Source organism: Oncorhynchus clarkii, chromosome 3, assembly GCF_045791955.1.
Source record: "Oncorhynchus clarkii lewisi isolate Uvic-CL-2024 chromosome 3, UVic_Ocla_1.0, whole genome shotgun sequence".
Classification (NCBI taxonomy): domain Eukaryota; kingdom Metazoa; phylum Chordata; class Actinopteri; order Salmoniformes; family Salmonidae; genus Oncorhynchus; species Oncorhynchus clarkii.
Window position 1 is genome coordinate 67322877 of NC_092149.1, and position 23317 is coordinate 67346193.

Genomic DNA, 23317 nt, shown 5'->3' on the forward strand with positions numbered 1-23317 from the left:
CTAAGCAAACAGCTGGAGGCAGGACTTTCTCCTATAGAGCTCCATTTTTATGGAATGGTCTGCCTACCCATGTGAGATGCAGACTAGGTCTCAACCTTTAAGTCTTTACTGAAGACTCATCTCTTCAGTGGGTCATATGATTGAGTGTAGTCTGGCCCAGGAGTGAAGGTGAACGGAAAGGCTCTGGAGCAACGAACCGCCCTTGCTGTCTCTGCTTGGCCGGTTCCCCTCTCTCCACTGGGATTCTCTGCCTCTAACCCTATTACAAGGGCTGAGTCACTGGCTCACTGGTGCTCTTCCATGACGTCCCTAGGAGAGGTGCGTCACTCGAGTAGGTTGAGTCACTGACGTGATCTTCCTGTCTGGGTTGGCGCCCCCCCTTGGGTTGTGCCGTGGCGGAGATCTTTGCGGGCTATACTCGGCCTTGTCTCAGGATGGTAAGTTGGTGGTTGAAGATATCCCTCTAGTGGTGGTGGCTGTGCTTTGGCAAAGTGGGTGGGGTTATATCCCTCCTGTTTAGCCCTGTCCAAGGGTATCATCGGATGGGGCTACAGTGTCTCCTGACCCCTCCTGTCTCAGCATCCAGTATTTATGCTGCAGTAGTTTGTGTCGGGGGGCTAGGGTCAGTTTGTTATATCTGGAGTACTTCTCCGGTCTTATCTGGTGTCCTGTGTGAATTTAAGTATGCTCTCTCCAATTCTCTCTCTCTCGGAGGACCTGAGCCCTAGGATCATGCCTCAGGACTACCTGGCATGATGACTCCTTGCTGTCCCCAGTCCACCTGGCCGTGCTGCTGCTCCAGTTTCAACTGTTCTGCCTGCCTGTTCACCGGACACGCTACCTGTCCCACACCTGCTGTTTTCAACTCTCTAGAGAGAGCAGGAGCGGTAAAGATACTCTTAATGATCGGCTATGAAAAGCCAACTGACATTTACTCCTGGAGGTGCTGACTTGCTGCACCCGACAATTACTGTGATTATTATTATTTGACCATGCTGGTAATTTATTAACATCTTGGCCATGTTCTGTTATAATCTCAAACCCAGCACAGCCAGAAGAGGACTGGCCACCCCTCATAGCCTGATTCCCCTCTAGGTTTCTTCCTTTCTTCCTTTTGGCCTTTCTAGGGAGTTTTTCCTAGCCACCATGCTTCTACACCTGCATTTCTTGCTGTTTGGGGGTTTAGGCTGGGGTTCTGTACAGCACTGAGATATCAGCTGATGTAAGAAGGGCTATATAAATAAATTTGATTTGAAACCGTGTAGATAGCACATATCCATAACTCCATAGCAGCAGACTCAGTGCCATGCCCCCAGACAGTGTACTCACACGCCATGTATGCGCTTGTGGATGTTGACGGTGTACTCCCTGGTCACAACCTCGTTGATGGCAGAACGCCCCTTCTTTTTCTCACCGCCCTTCTTGTTTGGCGCCATCTAAGAAAAGACATTACATAAAACATTGACTAACCTTTTGCTCATAACCAGAGACAAGACATGCATTCCTCAAGTGTCCACTGTTTATTCGGTTGAAAGGAGAGTGGCCCCCTACCAAGTCAGCACTGAGCTTAAAATGGAACTGACAACATTTTAGCAACATTAAATCTTATTAAAATCTGTTCATATAGACCATTGTAAATCAAATTAAAATAAACTCTAGTCCAGGGCCGGAGTCTATGCAGAGTGGTTCACCATGGACAACCAGAGATACAGTAGGCCTTTTGTACACCATTCCCTTTGAACTAGACTGTGTGTTTACCAGCCGTTGTGACCAACAGTGTAACTTTAGGTCATTAGAACGCATTCGCCAAAAAATACACCTGAATGGATTTCTGCAAATATGTCCTCTTACATATGGGAACTTTACAGTCTTATTTATCAAACAACCATGAAAAGGTATGCTCTCTCTCCCTCAGTTATGCACATCAACAACTAATGCTAGCCAGAGCAAGATGAGCTAAAACCCAACAAACGAACATTAGACAAAACCTCTCAAACCTTTTAAGCTAGTTGGCCCTAAAAATTGCACTGATACACTACATCCTGACAACCTAACTGACTTGCCTAGTTAAATAAAGGTAAAATAAATAAATCATTCTGCAGCTTGCCTACAAACAAGCACCCAAGCTAAATTAATCAAGTTGGCTAGCTAGCTACTTCCAGGCACAAATTCAATTTGAGAACACCGCACTGACCATGTTACTCGCCCTAGCAGAGCTGGTTTGCTAGTCTGTTTACATGTTATCCAGAGCATTCATGACTAACTATAAAAATGTTTTGCCTACGTTTACCGACACCAGTCATATTCAGCCTTCAGTAAATTCATCAGTTATTCTACGCTCTGGTAGACTGGACGCATTTTTATATATATAAAAAAACCTAGTTCATTGCATCCGCTGTGGAGCCCAGTTTCATAATATGACCATATTTCCCAGCTGCTTGCCGTCATTTAGAAGTAATCACGAAAAAGCAGGCCTAATTTTAGTTCTATTGAGCACCGTGGCACCAACTTGCCTTCCGAATGTTCTATTCCCAGCTCATTTTGTCTATGTCACAATGCCTGCTTCACTATTCTTGGCAATAAGACCTGCTCACGTAATTTATAGTTAAAATGTAAACAAAAAATTACTCATGAAACCTGGGGTGGCAGGTAGCCTAGTGGTTAGAGCGTTGGGCCAGTAACCGAAAGGTTGCCAGATTGAATCCCCGAACCGACGAAGTAGAAATCTGTCATTTGGCCCCTGAACAAGGCAGTTATCTAGGCACTGTTCCTAGGACTTGCCTAGTTAAATGAATAAATTTTTTACAAATCTTGAGGTCGTCCCATTGATTCCTATAGGGGAAATATAGACATGTATTTCACAAAATATCTCACAATATCCCGATTTTTTTAAAGTCGGGCACCATTTTAAATGAGGAGAATCTCCTCTTTGTAATTATGTAAGTCTGGGTTGCGAGCTCGTTTGTCATCGAGCACTAACCCAGAAATAATCAGAAGTTCAAATTTTTTCTTTACTTTCTCATTACGCGCACAATCGAGGTGTGGATGTTCACTTTCTACACAAGTAGTTTTTTTCCAGTTTCGTCAGACGAACAGATTGTGGTAAAAGTAAAAATGTATATATTTTTTGTTCCATTTAGGCAAAATTAAATTCTAAGCATCACTCCAGTCAAAACAGGCTCTGTTAACGTTCGATTCCATTCATTTGCCATGGGCTAGCGCTCCAGTTTAGCCAACGTTCTTTTCAGCCTTGGGTGAACATTGACTCGTTCTATTGTCCAGCCTAGCTCTGGCACACTCGGAGGAGAGTGAACAGTCGTTCAAGTTCTTGCTAGATAACCAAATTACACCTGCCACCAAACAATTAGGGGAAAAGTCAGTCACTCACTCACCCACCCACTCCTCCAATGACATGACATCCTCCTAGCAGCTAGTGAATGTTAGGCTCTGTGTTTTTAGCTTGATAAATAGATACTCTCGCCCAATCAAATGGCTACCCATACTATTTGCACCTACCCCCCCCCCCCCCCCCCCCCCCTTCTACGCTGCTGCTACTACTGTGTTATTTATGCATAGCCACTTTAATAACTACCTACATGTACATATTACCTCAATACCGGTATTTACTGCTGCTCTTTAATTATTTGTTACTAATCTTGTTTTATTTGAGGTATTTTCTTCAAACTACATTGTTGGTTAAGGGCTTGTTAAGTAAGCATTTCACTGTAAGGTCTACACCGGTTGTATTCGGCGCATGTGACAAATACAAATTAATTTGGCAGATGTGATTATTGCCCTGCTAGTTTGATTGTATTGACAATAACAGCCTTAGTTACATTCGTTCATTTTGGTCCAAAATAAGAGTAATTGAAACTGAAACAGTGCATCCCGAATGGAAGCAGCAAACAATTTACCAGGCCATCTGTGATTTACAACCCGATATTTCTTTGATCCACCAATAAATGTATTGGCGAATTATATTAATCACGAGTTGAACTGCTTAAGTCTATTCAACAAACAATGCCTTCGTGTACGTGACGTCATGAAATGTTAAGTCAAATATAATAATCTATTTTTAAAACCTCTTATAAAGTTGGTTTTGTAACAAACTGTTAATTTGATAGTTGAATGGTATGATTCTGTTTTATATCGGCAAAATAGTTAGAAGGCTGTCAGTTCCACTTAAAGTCTGCTTTCATTGACATGAACGTAAACAATCCCACGTGAAGTTTCATTAGTGACAAATTAGAACGGTGTAGAAAATACATTTCATGGGTTTACAATACCATTAACTTTCGCCATCTAGATACATGTTTGTGGGGCATAAACAATGTATACATAATTTGGCATACATCTGGCTGCTGACGCCAGGCAATACAGCCGGCTAGCTAATGACACTGGTATAGATCTGGACTGCTAGTTTAACTAGCGAGCTACAGCAATTTGTTTCTGACTAACTTTACATCAGTAACAATGGGATGTTGTGAAACAGAAATTGGGGATCCCAGACAGACAGACCTAAACAAAGGACTAATACGCTTTACAACCGAGACATTTATAACACAATAGTTACGTTTAGCTGACTACTGGTTGTAGACGTGCGGTTAGCAGACTGCTTAGTGACTAACGTTACACGTTTCCATTTAAAAACGCACAATTGATAATTTGGGAATATTCAACCACAATTGAATCGTTTAGGGAGTTCAGTGTCTCCTCTTGCAATTACGTAATTAAAACATTGGACTATATTAACACACGGTAAGGATGACGTTAGATAAATAACATGCATTTGGCAAAGCAGTACTCACTCTACCCGAGAAATGTCGGAAAGGAAGTTGCAAAGACTTGTGGGTACTAAAAGGCAACGGAAAATGGTTCACATCCGGGTCGTTCTAAACGCACGAAAGAAATATTGGTGGATACAATTTCAATTTAAGGGCTTTATTGGTATGGGAAACATATGTTTACATTGCCAAAGCAAGATAAATAAACACTTAGTGAAATAAACAATACAAAATTAACAGTAAACATTACACTTACAAAATAATAAATACGTTTCAAATGTATACAGTGTTGTAATTATGTACAAATAGTTCATGTATAAAAGGGAAAATAAATAAACATAAATATAGGTTGTATTTACAATTGTGTAGCAAGGCTATACTCACATAGTCATAGTCAAAGATTTCCTTAATTTTGGGTCAGTCACAGTGGTCAGGTATGCTGCCACTGAGTACCGTCCGTTTAGGGCCAAATAGCATTCTAGTTTGCTCAGTTTTTTGTAAATTCTTTCCAATGTGTCAAGTAATTATCTTTTTGTTTTCTCATGATTTGGTTGGGTCTAATTGTGTTACTGTCACGGGGCTCTGTGGGGTCTGTTTGTGAACAGAGCCCCAGGACCAGTTTGCTTAGTGGGCTCTTCTCCAGGTTCATTTCTCTGTGGGTGATGGCTTTGTACTGGAAGGTTTGGGAATTGCTTCCTTTTGTGTGGTTGTATAATTTAACAATTATTTTCTGGATTTTGATCATTAGCGGGTATCGGCCTAATTCTGCTCTGCATGCATTATTTGGTGTTTTATGTTGTACACAGAGGATACATCTCATTATTGTAATCCTTTCTTGAATATTCGAAGAGGGTTGTTGACGTCAACCGCCTGTATTTAATGGAAAGAGACGTTATGCTACTAGCCTCAGACATGAATATGCATAGCCATCTCAAGACTATGACTACGATATAAAGTGTTTTTTCTCAAACTTGCCAGGATGTCACTACTTTTTTATAACTTCAGCATCAAGAAACGTCAATTTGATCAAAATAAAACCCACGTAGCAAATAAGCCATTAATTTTTTTTGGTGACCAAATTCGACACTCATTAACATCCATACAAAAACTCCTTATTGATCGGGGCAACAAAAAACGCCACCTACTGGAGGGCAACAGATTTTCCGCCGAGTTGGGCCTCTCGGTTCCTCTTCCTCTCTGAGTTTACTCAGGCAAATAATATCTATTATATTGACAAGATAGGGGAGTGACCGCTCTAACAATGTACAGTGCCTTGCGAAAGTATTCGGCCCCCTTGAACTTTGCGACCTTTTGCCACATTTCAGGCTTCAAACATAAATATATAAAACTGTATTTTTTTGTGAAGAATCAACAACAAGTGGGACACAATCATGAAGTGGAACGACATTTATTGGATATTTCAAACTGTTTTAACAAATCAAAAACTGAAAAATTGGGCGTGCAAAATTATTCAGCCCCTTTACTTTCAGTGCAGCAAACTCTCTCCAGAAGTTCAGTGAGGATCTCTGAATGATCCAATGTTGACCTAAATGACTAATGATGATAAATACAATCCACCTGTGTGTAATCAAGTCTCCGTATAAATGCACCTGCACTGTGATAGTCTCAGAGGTCCGTCAAAAGCGCAGAGAGCATCATGAAGAACAAGGAACACACCAGGCAGGTCCGAGATACTGGTGTGAAGAAGTTTAAAGCCGGATTTGGATACAAAAAGATTTCCCAAGCTTTAAACATCCCAAGGAGCACTGTGCAAGTGATAATATTGAAATGGAAGGAGTATCAGACCACTGCAAATCTACCAAGACCTGGCCGTCCCTCTAAACTTTCAGCTCATACAAGGAGAAGAGATCAGAGATGCAGCCAAGAGGCCCATGATCACTCTGGATGAACTGCAGAGATCTACAGCTGAGGTGGGAGACTCTGTCCATAGGACAACAATCAGTCGTATATTGCACAAATCTGGCCTTTATGGAAGAATGGCAAGAAGAAAGCCATTTCTTAAAGATATCCATAAAAAGTGTCGTTTAAAGTTTGCCACAAGCCACCTGGGAGACACACCAAACATGTGGAAGAAGGTGCTCTGGTCAGATGAAACCAAAATTGAACTTTTTGGCAACAATGCAAAACGTTATGTTTGGCGTAAAAGCAACACAGCTCATCACCCTGAACACACCATGCCCACTGTCAAACATGGTGGTGGCAGCATCATGGTTTGGGCCTGCTTTTCTTCAGCAGGGACAGGGAAGATGGCTCAACCTCAGGAGGCTGAAGAAATTCAGCTTGTCACCAAAAGCACTCACAAACTTCTACAGATGCACAATCGAGAGCATCCTGTCGGGCTGTATCACCGCCTGGTACGGCAAATGCTCCGCCCACAACCGTAAGGCTCTCCAGAGGGTAGTGAGGTCTGCACAACGCATCACAGGGGGCAAACTACCTGCCCTCCAGGACACCTACACCACCCGATGTCACAGGAAGGCCATAAAGGACAACAACCCGAGCCACTGCCTGTTCACCCCGCTATCATCCAGAAGGCGAGGTCAGTACAGGTGCATTAAAGCAGGGACCGAGAGACTGAAAAACAGCTTCTATCTCAAGGCCATCAGACTGTTAAACAGCCACCACTAACATTGAGTGGCTGCTGCCAACACACTGACTCAACTCCAGCCACTTTAATAATGGGAATTGATGGAAACTGATGTAAAATATATCACTAGCCACTTTACACAATGCTACTTAATATAATGTTTACATACCCTACATTACTCATCTCATATGTATATGTATATACTGTACTCTAGATCATCTACTGCATCTTTATGTAATACATGTATCACTAGCCACTAAACTATGCCACTTTGTTTACATACCCTACATTACTCATCTCATATGTATATACTGTACTCGATACCATCTACTGCATCTTGCCTATGCCGTTCTGCACCATCACTCATTTATATATCTTCATGTACATATTCTTTATCCCTTTACACTTGTGTGTATAAGGTAGTAGTTTTGGAATTGTTAGGTTCGATTACTCGTTGGTTATTACTGCATTGTCGGAACTAGAAGCACAAGCATTTCGCTACACTCGCATTAACATCTGCTAACCATGTGTATGTGACAAATACATTTGATTTTCAATGATTGAAAGCAGGGAAGATCAGGTAGGACCATTCAAACCAATGATACGCGTGCGCACAACAGGCACTAAGTCGTTTTTCTCAAAGTTGACAGAATGCCACATGCATGCATCCACTTATCAGTACATTTGTAACAGTCTAAGCATTACAAAACGTATAGTCGATCAAATCTGCCTCACGTAATTCGACACTCTCTCATAGACCTCAATACAAAAAAAGGCTTCTCTCACATGGACGCCTCTTCCTCTCTCTTTGTTCAGGCCGTTTAAAACATGGTCAGTTCCGGTCTACTTGACGGTGGCTCTCCCATAGAAACCAATGCGATAGAAACTGGGTCTGGTCTGCTTTGTTTATCGACTTGTATATGAACCAGAAATAAAACAGGATGTCTCGCTTCCTCTTCCGTCTCTGACACGAAATAATTTTTTTGCAGTGCTTTTCCAAAACAATAAATCAATTACACCACATTTTTAAGTAATGTGTTATCTGTAATTTGTAGAAAATGTTTGTTGTGTCCACGAGAAAACCAGAGCAAGCAGAAATAAACACATAATCTTCTTTACTACAGCTCCCGCAATGCACGGTGTTACCGGGGTCGAGTCAAAGGTCAAAACTCAACGCTGCAATGTTGTGAACGAAGTGGAAACTGATGGGAGAACAGCTGAGAAAAGCTAACTTACTTCTTATTAAACATTTGATAATAATTACATTCATGCTTTTACGACCAGTAAGTCTGTTATGCATTTTTTTAGTTGGTCAAGGTCGAATTTGTTTAGCTGTATAACTTACTTTTACAATGACTTTGGTGACAAGCTAGCTAGTAAGCTAACTAGCATTTTCTAATTTATCTAGCTGCCCATATCTGCACTCCTGTGGAGTTTGTGGAAATGTATCTAGCTTCGTTTTAAGTATGAACTGAATAACGCGACCTACGTACAATTATAAAATACTACTTGAAAGCAGTGATTTATCATTTTGGTCACATAGCTAAAAGCTAGCTATCAACAACATAGGTACAATGACACTTGCCCCGAAGGAGCTCTCCAACCTCTTGGGAATCATCTCAGAGGAAGCTTGCACCAACACTTTCGAAAGTCTATCATCCGCTTTTCATCATTACTTCGCGAAGGCCGAACATTTCCGAGTAGGATCGGTTTTGGTGATGCTACTGCAACAGCCGGACCTTCTGCCAAGCTCTGCACAGCGCCTGACTGCCCTCTACCTCCTCTGGGAGATGTACCGCACAGAGCCCCTGGCCGCCAATCCCTTTGCCGCTGTCTTTGCGCACTTGCTGAACCCCTCCCCAGTTGGGGATGAGCAGGAGAAACAACTGTCTGGTGAGTGTCTGCTAAAATATCAAATGTATTCCATTTGGATATTAAGAAGTATTGCCCAAAGTTTTTACCAGCAGTGTGTTGCTGTCATCATATCAACTCAAGTATATCCTGATCATGTGACTGTTCATAGGATTCCTGCCACCCATTACACAGCCCGAGAAGTTCTTCCTCTCCCAGCTAATGCTGGCGCCTCCAAGGGAACTCTTCAAGAAGACCCCCAGACAGGTGTCCTGCATGGACGTGGGGAACATGCCACAGTCCATAGACATTAGTGGGCTGCAGTTGGCATTGGCAGGTACAGTACCTGAATGTATGCACTTCGAATGTATCTTGTATGGAGGATGGTTAATGAATCTCAAGAATTTTAGACAACTCAAAAATAGTTACGTATGATGGGGAATTGTACATTTCTTGGTTAGGAATCCACCTATTGAGATTTGCCTGTGTTGAGACATAAAACCTCTCATATCCTTACTGTAGTACAACAGACAGTTCTTTACACTTTACTATGCAGCAATTCTAACGCTTCATATATAAACTCTCTTATTCCTCTCTCTCCCCTTTAACCTGCAGAGCGCCAGTCAGAACTACCCACCCAGAGTAAGGCCAGCTTCCCCAGCATCCTCAACGACCCGGATCCAGATTCTTCCAACTCTGGGTTCGACAGCTCAGTGGCCAATCAGATCACAGAGTCTCTGGTCACTGGGCCTCGACCTCCACTGGAGAGTAAGTGGAGCATTTCATCATTCAGTTTGTTATTAGTCTGTCTGTTATGTTTATGGACGACATAAGTAAAGTGTATGTTGACATAAAAACATACACTATATGCAGTTGAAGTAGGAAGTTTACATACACTTAGGTTGGAGTCATTAAAACTTGTTTTTCAAACACTCCACAAATGTATTGTGAATAACAAGCTATAAGTTTAGCTATAGTTTTGGCAAGACGGTTAGGACATCTACTTTGTGCAATTTTTCCAACAATTGTTTACAGACTGAATTATAAGTGAAATAATCTCTGTGTCACAATTCCAGTATTGTCAGAGGTTTACATGCACTAAATTGACTGTGCTTTTAAACAGCTTGGAAAATTCCAGAAAATTATGTCATGGCTTTAGAAGCTTCTGATAGGCTAATTGGCATCATTTGAGTATATTGGAGTAGGTGTACCTGCGGATGTAATTCAAGGCCTACCTTTAAACTCTGTGCCTCTTTTCTTGACATGGTAAAATCAAAATCAGCCAAGACCTCAGAATTGATTTTTTTTTAGACTTCCACAAGTCTGGTTCATTCTTGGGAGCAATTTCCAAACGCCTGAAGGTACCACGTTCATCTGTACAAACAATAGTACACAAGTATAAACACCATGGGACCACGCAGCCATCATACTGCTCAGGAAGGAGACACATTCTGTCTCCTAGAGATGAATGTACTTTGGTGTGAAAAGTGCAAATCAATCCCAGAACAACAGCAAAGGACCTTGTGAAGATGTTGGAGGAAACGGGTACAAAAGTATTTATATCCAAAGTAAAACGAGTCCTATATCGACATAACCTGAAAGGCCTCTCAACAAGGAAGAAGCCACTGGTCCAAAACCGCCACAAAAACGGCAGACTACGGTTTGCAACTGCACATGGGGACAAAGGTTGTACTTTTTGGAGAAATGTCCCCTGGTCTGATGAAACAAAAATAGAACTGTTTGGCCATAATGACCATCGTTATTTTTGGAGGAAAAGGGGGAGGCTTGCAAGCTGAAGAACATCATCCCAACCGTGATGCACGGGGTGGCAGCAGCATGTTGTGGGGGTGCTTTGCTGCAGGAGGGACTGGTGCACTTCACAAAATAGATGGCCTCATGAGGTAGGAAAATTATGTGGATATATTGAAGCAACATCTCAAGACATCAGTCAGGAAGTTAAAGCTTGGTCGCAAATGGGTCTTCCAAATGGACAATGACCCCAAGCATACTTCCAAAGTTGTGTCAAAATGGCTTAAGGACAACAAAGTCAAGGTATTGGAGTGGCCATCACAAAGCCCTGACCTCAATCCCATAGAACATTTGTGGGCAAAACTGAAAAAGCGTGTGCGAGCAAGGAGGCCTACAAACCTGACTCAGTTACACCAGCTCTGTCAGGAGAAATGGGCCACAATTCACCCAACTTATGGAAGCTTGTGGAAGGCTACCTGAAACATTTGACCCAAGTTAAACAATTTAAAGGCAATGATACCAAGTAGTAATTGAGTGTATGTAAACTTCTGACCCACTGGGAATGTGATGAAATAAAAAAAAGCTGAAATAAATCATTCTCTCTACTATTATTCTGACATTTCTCATTCTTAAAATAAAATGGTGATCCTAACTCCTAATCCTAACTGACCTAAGACAGGGAATTTTTACTAGGATTAAATGTCAGGAAGTGAAAAACTGAGTTTAAATGTATTTGGCTAAGGTGTATGTAAACTTCCGACTTCAACTGTAGACAAAAGTGTGTGAACACCGCTTCACATGAGTGGATTTGGCTATTTCAGCAACACCCATTGCTGACAGGTGTATAAAATTGAGCACATGGCCATGCAATCTCCATAGACAAACATTGACAGTAGAATGGCCTTACTGAAGATCTCAGTGACTTTCAACGTGGCATAGGATGTTACCATTCCATCAAGTCAGTTAGACAAATTTCTGCCTTGCTAGAGCTGCCCCCTTCAACTGTAAGTGCTGTTGTTGTGAAGTGGAAACGTCTAGGAGCAGCAACAACTCAGCCGTGAAGTGTTAGGCCACACAAACTAATAGAACGGGACTGCCAAGTGCTGAAGCACGTAGCGCATAAAAATTGTCTGTCCTCTGTTGCAACACTCACTACCGAGTTCCAAACTGTCTCTGGACGCAACGTCAGCACAGTAACTGTTTGTTGGGAGCTTCATGAAATGGGTTTCCATGGCTGAGCAGCCGCACACAAGCCTAAGATCATCATGTGCAATGTCAAGCGGCGGATGGATGGAGCAATGGAAACGCGTTCTCTGGAGTGATGAATCACGCTTCACCATTTGGCAGTCCGATGGACAAATCTGGCTTTGGCAGCTGCCAGGAGAATGCTACCTGCTCGAATGCATAGAGCCAACTGTAAAGTTTGGTGGAGGAGGAATAGGCCCCTGAGTTCCAGTGAAAGGAAATCTTAATGCTACATACAATGACATTTTAGACAATTCTGTGCTTTCAACTTTGTGGCATTAGTTTGGGGAAGGCCCTTTCCTGTTTCAGCATGACAATGCCCCCTCTTGTCGTAGCAAAGGGAGGGGACCAACTCCATATTAATGCCCATGATTTTGGAATGAGATGCTCAACGAACAGGTGTCCACATACTTCTGGTCATGTGGGGTATGTCTTTTCATTAGCTTGGTATTGTAATGACACAGGAATGATACTATGAAGTATATCCCAAGTATCACTTAAGACAAGCCACATATCCAGCCTGTAATATCTCCCTGTGACCCTACCTCCCCCAGGTCACTTTCGTCCAGAGTTCATCCGGCCGCCTCCTCCCTTGCACGTGTGTGAGGATGAGCTGGCTTGGCTAAACCCCACGGAGCCCGACCACCGTGTGCAGTGGGACCGCTCCATGTGCGTGAAGAACAGCACGGGTGTGGAGATCAAACGCATCATGGCCAAGGCCTTCAAGAGCCCACTGTCTGCCCAGCAGCAGTCACAGGTGAGTAGACAGGTACACTGTCTACTCAACTGTATTTTATATATTTCAAACATGACCTTCGCTTGGGAGTTCAACCTGAATGTCTCTCTAAATATTGCTCTCTCCCTATAGCTCCTGAGTGAGCTGGAGAAGGATCCGAAGTTGGTGTACCACATCGGTCTGACCCCGGCCAAGCTGCCTGACTTGGTGGAAAACAACCCTCTGGTGGCCATCGAGATGCTTCTCAAACTGATGCAGTCCAGCCAGATCACGGAGTACTTCTCCGTCCTGGTCAACATGGACATGTCTCTGCACTCCATGGAGGTGGTCAATAGGTGTGGACTTTGGATAGAATTTGATTTATACAATTCAGTTGTCTACAATCCGTTTTAAAATGTGTTTATTTTTCTGTTTATTTATGTGAGGTTATTCTTTGTGTGTACAGGCTGACAACGGCTGTGGACCTCCCTCCAGAGTTCATTCACCTGTACATCTCCAACTGTATCTCCACATGTGAACAGATCAAAGACAAGTACATGCAGGTAAGGAGGACTGTGGAAGGGCCTTGACAGGAGCCTGTAGCTTACTGTTAGGCCTTTCAGTAACATTGAAATGCTTGTCTTACCAGAGGATGCATGCCACTTTCTTTCTCAGAAATTTGTAACAGGAAGTTCATTTGTGGGTTGTCCCTGCTCAAGATGACTGTTTCTTTTACTAACGTTAGTCAGTGCTCCACTGTGTTAGTCAGTGGTCCAGATGTTTATGTAAAACCTCTGTTTCCATTTGCAGAACCGCCTGGTGCGCCTAGTGTGTGTGTTCCTTCAGTCTCTGATCCGGAACAAGATCATAAACGTGCAGGACCTGTTCATCGAGGTGCAGGCCTTTTGCATTGAGTTCAGCCGCATACGGGAAGCAGCTGGCCTCTTCCGCCTCCTCAAGACCCTGGATACAGGAGAAATCCCCCCAGAGGTCAAACCTGCCAAATAACGCTTTCATAGTACATAGAACGTGGCAGTAGCCTGTTGTGCCAAATAACACCCCCCAGGTAGTAAGCCCACAGAGGCACAACCCGCTAAATAGCGCTCCAACCAAGAGAAACTGACCAAGGCTGTATAACCACCCAGACAATCCTCACGATCTCACCAATACCCGCTTGGAGTCCAGCTTTGAACTCAGTTACTGTTTTTCGTCTCTCTTTTCTGGACAAAGATGGACATATTTTGAAAATAGATTTTGAAACTGTTTTTTTCCCTCCATAGATTGATGCTTGTTGGTTTTGTTTCATTAAATGGATATGTAATGAACCATCTGAGTTGTTGGATTGTATTTTCTACTGAACATGGTGAGACATACAGTACATGCAGATACAGGAATGTTGGATTCTGTTTTGAATGGGGGAACTAGATGATTTATGATATGAATAGGTTCTCAATGCAGAATAACTATTTGTAAGGGAACTGCTCATACAGGTGTAGTGCATGTGCATTATAATACATGTGAACAAAACCAAGACACACAACATTCGTTTTCAATTATTTTATATAAAAATCTGTTTCCCTGATATCTTTTCACAAATGTTAGTCTGAAAGCAAAATGGTCACAATTTGAAATTAATAGCATCAAGTAAAGAAGTTTCTATGTTAAAAAGCTAAATCTTATATCAAAATAAGATGCTACATTTAAAAAATATATTTTGTATATTTCCAGTAACTCCAGGTACAGTATTACTATTTGTTTTCTGCTCTTCATTATCAGCCCTGAGTTTTGAATCACTGATTTCTAGACATACTAGCTACATTACTGAATTAGTATTGACCTAGTGATCTAATATCTTCTGTAACCTGATTCTGGTTGTTATACTGATCACCTCTTCATGTGATGTGTTCTGTGGGGTTGTGACCCCTACACCCTCTTCATGCCCCGGGCCATCAGGCAGGCGAACACTGTCATCACCATCTTAGGTTTCACCTCCACTAGGTCCTCAGGCAGGGCGTACACCCGCGCTCCGATCTTCCTGGCCATGGAGATGGCATACCTGACGACAGGCAGGATTTAGGGGACATCTTAGCTGTTGTCCTGAACATGTCATCTCTTTCATCAAGCTAGTACTCAAATGTTATCATCATATGGTACGTACTTGGCGTTATTGAGCTTCTCTTCCTCAGTCAGGTCCTCCACCTTTATTAGGTCATAGCGGATGGAGCCTGGCTGGATGGCATCAATCAGGTCCAGGACTGGCATACTGGTGGCTATGGACCCATCCTACAGAGGTACACACACACACACTGAGCTATTGCTGTGGTGGATGCTTTATTTTTTTACTTATTCTACTTGGAAAAGTAGAATGAAGTCTAGTACTTCAAAAAAGGTACCATGGTCAGAAAATGTTAAACAGCAGAGTTACAGCCTACCTTGAATCCAGAGATGGTGCCTTTGCCAGCCTGTGTGAGTGTGTCGTTGACCCAGGTGACGATGGTGTCGTCATTCACCTTCTGCCCGTCACCAAGCTCCTCCAGAATGTTCAGCGTGTACCTGAGAGAAAGAGATGGATCCTTCTAAATGTGGAATTATGGAGTAGGCACTGAGCTTGCTTATGAGTTTTTCCTGATTACATGACCTGAACAGGGGAAAAAATATCTAAAGCATTTTTAATAATGTTCTGTTGCATTACCTCCTCATCAGCTGCCACAGCAGGGCCTGGGTGAGTTTTCGGTTGCCCTCGTTCAGGTCCTGTCCAGCAATTCCCACCAGGGAGAACTTAGCCTCATTCTTCCCCAGCTCCACTGCATAGTTACAGTTCTCCAACTGGCACAGACAAATGCATAATAAGTCATTGAATCAAATTCAATCAATTGATCAGTTTAATCATGATCTCACTGTGGGAGAACACTTATTGTTCATAGTCTCACCTTCTTCATGTTGCTGCCCAGTTTGGAGTAAGGGGGTTTGTTTACTCTGTCCCAATCCACTGGCACATTGATCTTCTCATAGAGCTGGAAGATGACCAAAGCATCATCTATGTCCCTGTAAAACATGCACACACATTACATTTGTGTGGTTTCCAAATGATTGGAAATGGTTGGAAATGGTGTATAATAAGATGGAGTGACCTGTACTGTACTTACACATAGAGGTGGTTGACACGAGGGTTGACCCCCAGGGAGTTCATCCAGTTCCTGAAGGTGCGCTCCTCTCTGGTCTCACCTGTAAGTGACATAACATTACACACTGATTCAGGCCTTGTACTGTATATATGGTTTATATTATTTAATCAGGAAGAGGGGATGCTCAGGAACTAGGTTATGGTTTGGGATGGTCCCAACACTGACCCTCGATGGAGCTCCAGTCAATGTCCTGGTTCTCTGGCTTCTTCAGGGCAGGATACTTATTAAACAGGTTGGCAATGTACGCCAAGTTCAGCTTGGGGTTGCCGCGGACTACGTCGGTTGCTGTAACAAACTGTCGGCAGCCAAGACGGTCAGCCTGCTCCAACATGCACTCTGCTCTCTTTATGTCCTCTTTCTCCTGCAGGGGGCGGTAAAGGGAGAGATTTAACAGCAACATCTACTGTATCTATGATGCATCACTCATTGATAATACGGTCAATTTAGAAGGCACTTTTAACCAAAAAAGAAGAACGGCACTGTCTGTTGACCAGGTTGCCTAAAATGGAATTGTAATGGATGATGTTTTATAGGGTGGGATGACCATGTACCCTTATCCCTGAAATGTCGATGGCAATCAGAGGGATTCCCTCCTCATCTCCCTTAGGGGCCACTTGGTTCAGGATGTTGTAGTAGGCCTTGGAATCCTGTTATGCAAAACAAAAAATGTATACAATCACAAATGCACAAAAAGATCCTGGACCAACACAGTCATATGACAATCCAGTACCAACACAGTCATATGACGATCCAGGACTGGCACAGTCATATGATAATCCAGGATAGACATGGTGCGTATGACCCACTTTGATGTCAGAGCTGAAGTTGTTGATCTTGGAGCAGCCGGCCTCCTCCAGGTGGTAGTTGGCCCAACGCAGCAGCAGCTCCTCTGGGGAAAGCTTCATCAGGTCCTCCAGGCTCTCCCCATCCCTCAGCAGGGCTATCAGAGCTGCACACACACATCATTGAAATAACACACTCTTTAACATACATAGAGCTACAGAGATCAAGTGATGTACAGTACTGTAGATATACATACACACTCACATGTTATAAAGTTATAAAACACACCAAAACATTGAAAATCCATATTCAAATAAACATTTAACACACACACCTTCGTTTCTGCTGATCTCAATGTCTGCGAACAAGCCGATCTTGATGACCTGCCAGAGCAGGCCTAGGACCAGATGCTGCCTGCCTTCCTTCAGGTCCTCTGCTCCGATGTTTACCACGTGGCAGCCGATGGCCGACGCAGAGTTAAGAGCCAGGTTCAGATTCTCCTGTTAGAGCACACAAAACAGTATAGATACCTGTGCATGGCATACAGTATATACTGTATATAATGACAAAGAAATGACTGTCAATGGGTTATACAAAGCTGCAGTCCTCTGAGTCAGCTGGTGTTGAACAGTCTGTAAAAGGTTACCTGGATGGTGAAGGGTGTGAGCTTCTTCTTGTTGATGGTTCTCTCATCGATGGTGTCCGGAACAGACTGATTGATCATCTTACTACCAGGTGAAGGAGAGGTGCATAGGTTGATACCAATGGAATATTTCCATAGGGATTGATTTATATCATCAAGGTTGCACATACTCTAAAGTAAGTCCATGAGACCAGTTAGAAAGTACCATAGAACGATCCCATCTCCGACAGCGGTGAACAGGTCGTTAGTGGTGGGGTCCATGGGGAGGACATGCTTGCAGTCTGGATCTTTCTCCAATGCCTTATTCACCCAGTTCACAAAAGCCACCTTCTCCTCCTCTGTCAGTGGAGAAATGTGTGGGCATGGGGGGAATGCACAACATTAAACAGGTAGGAGTATTTGTATTTATGGAGAAATATTTGTATACATTGGCCAATCAGAGACGTATAGATGTGTAACTTCACAGACCAGGAAGTCTTGTTGTACTAATGGATTTTTCCACATATAGAGATAGATGTGGTTCTGTATGCCTCATTTGAATGATAAGTGCTTTCTGTGTGATATTGGCTACAAACTGAAGTAGATATCTTGGGGGTATTCTCAGCCAGTGAAACAAGTAGGGACAGTCACCTGAGTAGGAGTGCTGTGTGCCTGAGCTGGACTGCTCTGAGGTTCCTGCTACAGCATTGATGCCCTCCTTCTTGTTGATAGCTTTCTTGAAGGTCTTAGCCACCTCTGTGCTCTTCAGTCCATGGACCACCTTAGTGAACGAGAAGAGATGAGACCATGTATCTCTGGTGTCATGTCAAGATGTCTCAAGGTGTGGTCTGCTCTTCTTTGACATTGACTTTCTGTAACTGCCATTTATTTTGACCTATTGACCCCTGAACTTACATTGGCAAACTCGTTGAAGGTGACTTTGCCGTCATGCAGGTCTCCTGTCTTGGTAAGATCCTGGATGATCTCTCGGACTCTGTATCCTGGCAATGGCAGGTTGGCAGCTTTGAACAGGTCATTGAGCTCATCTGTGCCAATGTGGCCGTGAGAATCAACATCTGGAATAAGAAATATAGGTCAAAGGTCACATAGAATGTAGCCTTGTTGAATGCAAAAATAATCAGGGACCCAGGATAAGAGTGAGAGAGTGAAGTGAGTCTACAATGAATTTCCCTGTCAGGCTCTCACCGATCTTAGCAAAGGCTTCTCTCAGTTCCTCCAACTCATCCTGAGAGATCTGTGCTGGAGCAGCCATCTTGTGGAATCTGAAACCAGTTACACATAACTTCACCTTTTTTCACTAAACCATATGGTACTGAACATACTCAACAGGGAGGAACTAGAATAAATATTCAATTTTAGCATTTTGTCATTGTGATAATTTCAAAAAAATGTGCTCTACCCAGAGGTTCTGGGCTCTGATGTCTATTTCTTTGTGAAACATCCTGCTTCTAGCAAGCTACTTCCTTCCTACTTCTGCTAAGGTGGTGAGGTCATTTACACGATTCATATCTTTATTCATGTCTTTATTTCATCTGTCTTATGACTGAGTATACATTTCAGGCCCCAGTCTGAGTTGAGAGGGGAGTAGATGTAGCTGTAGTGATAACAGACAGGAAGAATGGCTGCCATTCTCTGTGCGGTTTCAATGAGGCTGCTAAAGCTGTATACCACAGATACAGCGAGAGATAAAAGGTCATGTTAGAGACAGAGACCTACTTCAAACTAGGTCTGCTCTGCTTGCCTCAGAGGTGTGAAGTTTGGAGATGAGTAACAAATGTTTCTCTTTCCATTGTCACCCAGGACAAATCAGCTTGGCTCCTAGAGATTGCATTGATGGTTTTCTAAACATATAGTGTGGAGAAGGGTCTAGAGACCATTATTCATTTATGTTCAACAATGTACCCACTGGACACAGACATAATTTCAACGTCTAGTTTTTATTTAATTTCAGTTGAGTTTCTGTGACTTCAATGTGAAATCAACAAAAATGTCATCATGCCATTGGATTTAGGTTAATAGTTGGGGGGGGGGGGACTTTTTGCAAATCCAATTAGTTTTCCACGTTGATTCAACATCATAACATTACAATTTTTTGTTGAAATGATGTGGAAAAGTTTTGATTCAACCACGTTTTACCCAGTGGGTATGTAGTAGTACAGTTTTGAATGCTCAAATAAGTAAAAACAAGGAAATCCGGGTTTTGTTCCCTTTCTCACACTATAGCTATAGAGGTCAGAAACAGAAGTGAAACTGATGTCTTTACACACCATGGCTCAAAATTACCAGCTTTGTAACTTTGTAAGCACTACATACCAATCAGCACTGAAACACTCTATGATTATTAAATAACCACACACTGGATGGCACAGTGTAATGTTCACTAATCTAACGATATGATTTTACTGCCTTTTTAAGGCTGACCTTTACCCAGGCTTTACTTTAAAAAATAAAAAATAATAGTGAACCTTTATTTAACTAGGCAAGTCAGCTAAGAACAAATTCTTATTTACAATGACGGCCTACCGGGGAACAGTAGGTTAACTGCCTTGCTAAGGGGCAGAACTACAGAGATTCGATCCAGCAACCTTTCAGTTACTGGCCCAACACTCTAACCACTAGGCTACCTGCCTTTTAGATGATGAAGTAAATGTGTCTTTGCAATTTGATCATGAGGGGTGTTATCTTTCATCAAGCAAATCCAGTTCCTTGATTTGAAATCCTTAAAACCATCATCAATCATCAAGGATTACCTGTGGTCTCAGCCACTAAAATCATCAAGGGTTTTTACGGAAGTAAAACTGCAATACCCACAAACATCAGTCAGGGTACCGTGGATTTCACATGCAAATCTTGGTCTCTTTTAATAAACAGACAGCTTATTCATTACGTACTAAGAAAATAATCAAATGAAAAGGTGCGTTTGCATGGATTAACTAGAGAAATAGGGATTTATTGGAACAATATTATGATGTGGACATTTATCAAAGCCAATCTGTCTGTCACTCAAATTAATCTTTATACATCAATCAATTGTGCTCACTCAGTTTCTCTCATTTGTTCTGTATGAAAAAGCCCACTCCTTTAAAGCCCCCATGCAGTCTTTGTAATTTTATTTTTAAATCATGACTGTTTATTTAATGAAAATAACGCCAAAATATATTTGTTATCATTTATTTCCCTGAGCCTCCTTTGGCCCTTGAAATGCTCAGTCTGATCATGTGGATGTTAGGAAACACATTTTAAGATATTTACATGCACAGCCTTGATTGGCTGATAGGATGGTCTAGAGCCCACCACCTTACCCAGATGAACACTCACTGATCTATTATAATCATGATGTGGGCCAAAAGATTTGCACCACCTAAACAGGCTGAAATTTCAGGCTTTTTTTAAAAAAACAGCTCTTACACAAAAAGGGCATTATCATCTTTTGCACAATTTAAGAGTGTTATTTCGACCTCATATTTTGTAAATATCATTTAAAAAAGGAACATGAAGTTAACTGCATTGCCCCTTTAAGTGTAGTGTGTTATTAATTATTCAAGCACTATTGAAAGACAACATATAGTATGTGTTATTTATTGTTCATCATTTCTAAATGACTACAGCAGTGGTGAGTTGAAGATTACAGATGTGTATGTGCCAGCAAATTCTACATGCTTAACGTTATTGGATGAATAGTGATGATATGTTGGGAACTTTTAGAAAATGTAAATGTTTAACTAAGTTACTGTTGGCTTTCACATGTTAGAATGTTCAGCAGTTGCAGCAAGGCTAACCACAACCCAACTAACTTCCTGTTTAAACACTATGCTATGATTTAGACTACTTCTGCTCTCTGCCACCATGCTGATACTAAAACTAAAGTCATGACATGGCAATGCTTCTCCTGTGAACATCAGAATTCACTTAGGGCTATATAACAATTTTGGTAATACTTTATCAATGTATTATGTGACTGTGTAACAACAATCCTTAGATGATAAAGTAGCAAGAGGATGCTTTATGATTATAAAGCATACTGTTAGGCTACTGTAAATCAATGCAAACTACAGATGGTGCCCTCAGATCCAGGAAGACACCATCTATTAACACACAGGACCATCTGTGAACACTTGTGGACTGTTAAAGCAACAGAAACTCATCATCCTTATCATCATCATTCATCTTCATCCTCATCAAAATCAACATGCAGTCACAGACCATATTCCCAGTAGATTCAATGAAATACTGACGCATGCAGAGGCACACACAGACACGGACACAGAGAGGCCCCAAGGTCAGGAGATTGAATTACCTTAGGGAGGTGAGTTGACTGGAAGGCCTGTCTGTGTGGTCTCTGACTCACTCTCCTCCTTCAGTGTGTCTGCTGCTCTCACTGCTTGACAGGCAGTGCACTGTCTCTCCCTCAGAATCAACTGACAACGAATGTACTAGGAAGGAAGTGACATGCAACCCAGGACAACTTCACTAAGAGAAATGAAAGACGTTGTGTCTTTATATGGCAATCTGCTGCCTGCCACGGAGTTATCAAGGTGGGAGCAAGTTGGGCCTGCTCTGAGGTTGCCCCAATGAAAAAAAGAAAAAAAAATATTCCAGTAGCCTAAAACAGATTTTTTTGGTTCCTCCACATTGCTTATGTGAAAGATAGACAATTTATGGCATTTATGGCAGTCGTGCAAGTTGAGCCTGCTCTGAGAATTTATTTGACTCATAACTACCTAAAACTGATCTTTCTGGTTCCTCCCCATTGTTTAAGTGAAAAAATAACAAATTATGGCATTTATGGCAGTCGGGCGAGCAACTCCAGCACCTGCAAAAATGTATCTGGATGTGCATATGTTCTTCAGCTTTTGTCGGGCAAGTTGAGCTGAGAATATATTTTACTGATAAAAGACAATACTTATTTTTCACACTTCATGTAACATTGTCATACATACCTTTTCTGCCATATTTGCATTGGCATGCTCTCAGGGTTGGGGAGTAATGGATTACATGTACATGTTTACAAAAAACAGTAACTGTAATCTGTTACGTTACCAGCAAAAATATTGTAATCAGATTACAGAAACTTTTGAAAAACTATATGATTACTTTGAGGATTACTTTTAAATTCAGAAAGAATGTTTGCGAAAAAAATCTTTGACACTTCTCGGTTTTCTCAAAGACATTCATATCAGCATTGAGAAAAAGGGCAAGTTTAAGTTTGTTCCACCTGAATGAGTCTGACCACAAGTCAGAGACCACTATGATGACACACCAAATGTGTTTGATGGATCGCGGGAAAAGAGCAGGAATAGGCTTTTGTAGGCTACAGTCCAAGCTATGGCTTCCAATGGTGCAACTGCTGTCGGCATCCAAAGATTATCCAACTTGAATAAACGCTTGGAGGTAAGGATGACAGCAGTGTCACGACCTGACCTTAAAGAGCTTGTTTATGTCTCTATTTGTTTGGTATGGGTGTGGTTTGGGTGGGTATTCTATGTTCTTTATTTCTTTGTTTCTGGCCGAGTGTGGTTCCCAATCAGAGTCAGCTGTCTATCGTTGTCTCTGATTGGGGATCATACTTAGGCAGCCCTTTTTACCCACCTGTGATTGTGGGTAGTTGTCTATGTATAGTGGCCTGCGAGCACTACGTAGCTTTATGTTTGTTATTTCTTGTTTTGTTGGCAACATTATAAATAAAGTAAAATGTACGCTCACAACGCTGCGCCTTGGTCCATTCCTTTCGACGAGCGTGACAAGCAGTGTAGT

General features: G+C 42.1%; 3 protein-coding genes across 7 annotated transcripts in view; 1 reads left to right on the forward strand and 2 right to left on the reverse strand.

Annotated features, from left to right (window-relative positions):
- LOC139401952 (large ribosomal subunit protein eL31) overlaps nt 1–8313 on the reverse strand; it is a 10339-nt gene extending 2026 nt beyond the window's left edge. The window contains exons 1-2 of one of the 4 annotated variants that reach the window (XM_071145996.1): nt 8179–8313; nt 1330–1436 (exon numbers count right to left, since the gene is read on the reverse strand). In XM_071145996.1, coding sequence (XP_071002097.1) covers nt 1330–1436 — 107 coding nt within the window. In that variant the 5' untranslated portion in view covers nt 8179–8313. Of the gene's footprint in view, nt 1–1329; nt 1437–4573; nt 4852–8178 lie in introns of those variants that run through there. The other 3 variants (XM_071145981.1, XM_071146004.1, XM_071145988.1) reach the window with 3 other exon arrangements.
- A 223-nt stretch (nt 8314–8536) lies between these two features.
- Nucleotides 8537–14280, forward strand: LOC139401979 (CCR4-NOT transcription complex subunit 11-like). Of its 2 annotated transcripts, none has more exons than XM_071146025.1 (7): nt 8537–9285; nt 9416–9580; nt 9859–10011; nt 12792–12994; nt 13106–13308; nt 13419–13515; nt 13763–14280. In XM_071146025.1, exons 1-7 carry the CDS (start codon nt 8967–8969, stop codon nt 13958–13960), a joined length of 1338 nt encoding a protein of 445 aa, XP_071002126.1. In that variant the 5' UTR covers nt 8537–8966; the 3' UTR covers nt 13961–14280. The 2 variants fall into 2 exon arrangements, with proteins under 2 accessions (XP_071002126.1, XP_071002118.1); XM_071146017.1 differs by having other exon boundaries at nt 8551–9285; nt 12792–13006.
- A 210-nt stretch (nt 14281–14490) lies between these two features.
- Nucleotides 14491–22035, reverse strand: LOC139401994 (plastin-2-like). The gene is made up of 16 exons (XM_071146037.1): nt 21861–22035; nt 18749–18825; nt 18458–18618; nt 18194–18323; nt 17769–17901; nt 17567–17648; nt 17255–17420; nt 16944–17086; nt 16689–16784; nt 16303–16498; nt 16099–16177; nt 15883–15997; nt 15645–15778; nt 15385–15505; nt 15111–15235; nt 14491–15008 (listed from the first exon to the last, which is right to left on the reverse strand). Exons 2-16 carry the CDS (start codon nt 18813–18815, stop codon nt 14876–14878), a joined length of 1881 nt encoding a protein of 626 aa, XP_071002138.1. The 5' UTR covers nt 18816–18825; nt 21861–22035; the 3' UTR covers nt 14491–14875.
- Nucleotides 22036–23317: the final 1282 nt, after the last annotated feature.

Excerpts from the sequence above, each read along its gene's own strand:
- LOC139401979 (XM_071146017.1), top strand. The coding sequence starts at position 8,967 with ATGACACTTGCCCCGAAGGAGCTCTCCAACCTCTTGGGAATCATCTCA. Across the intron at positions 9,286-9,415 it reads GCAGGAGAAACAACTGTCTG|GATTCCTGCCACCCATTACA; the intron begins GTGAGTGTCTGC and ends GACTGTTCATAG. Across the intron at positions 10,012-12,791 it reads GCCTCGACCTCCACTGGAGA|GTCACTTTCGTCCAGAGTTC; the intron begins GTAAGTGGAGCA and ends TACCTCCCCCAG.
- LOC139401994 (XM_071146037.1), bottom strand. The coding sequence starts at position 18,815 with ATGGCTGCTCCAGCACAGATCTCTCAGGATGAGTTGGAGGAACTGAGA. Across the intron at positions 18,619-18,748 it reads AGAAGCCTTTGCTAAGATCG|ATGTTGATTCTCACGGCCAC; the intron begins GTGAGAGCCTGA and ends TTCTTATTCCAG. Across the intron at positions 15,779-15,882 it reads TGGGCAGCAACATGAAGAAG|TTGGAGAACTGTAACTATGC; the intron begins GTGAGACTATGA and ends TGTCTGTGCCAG.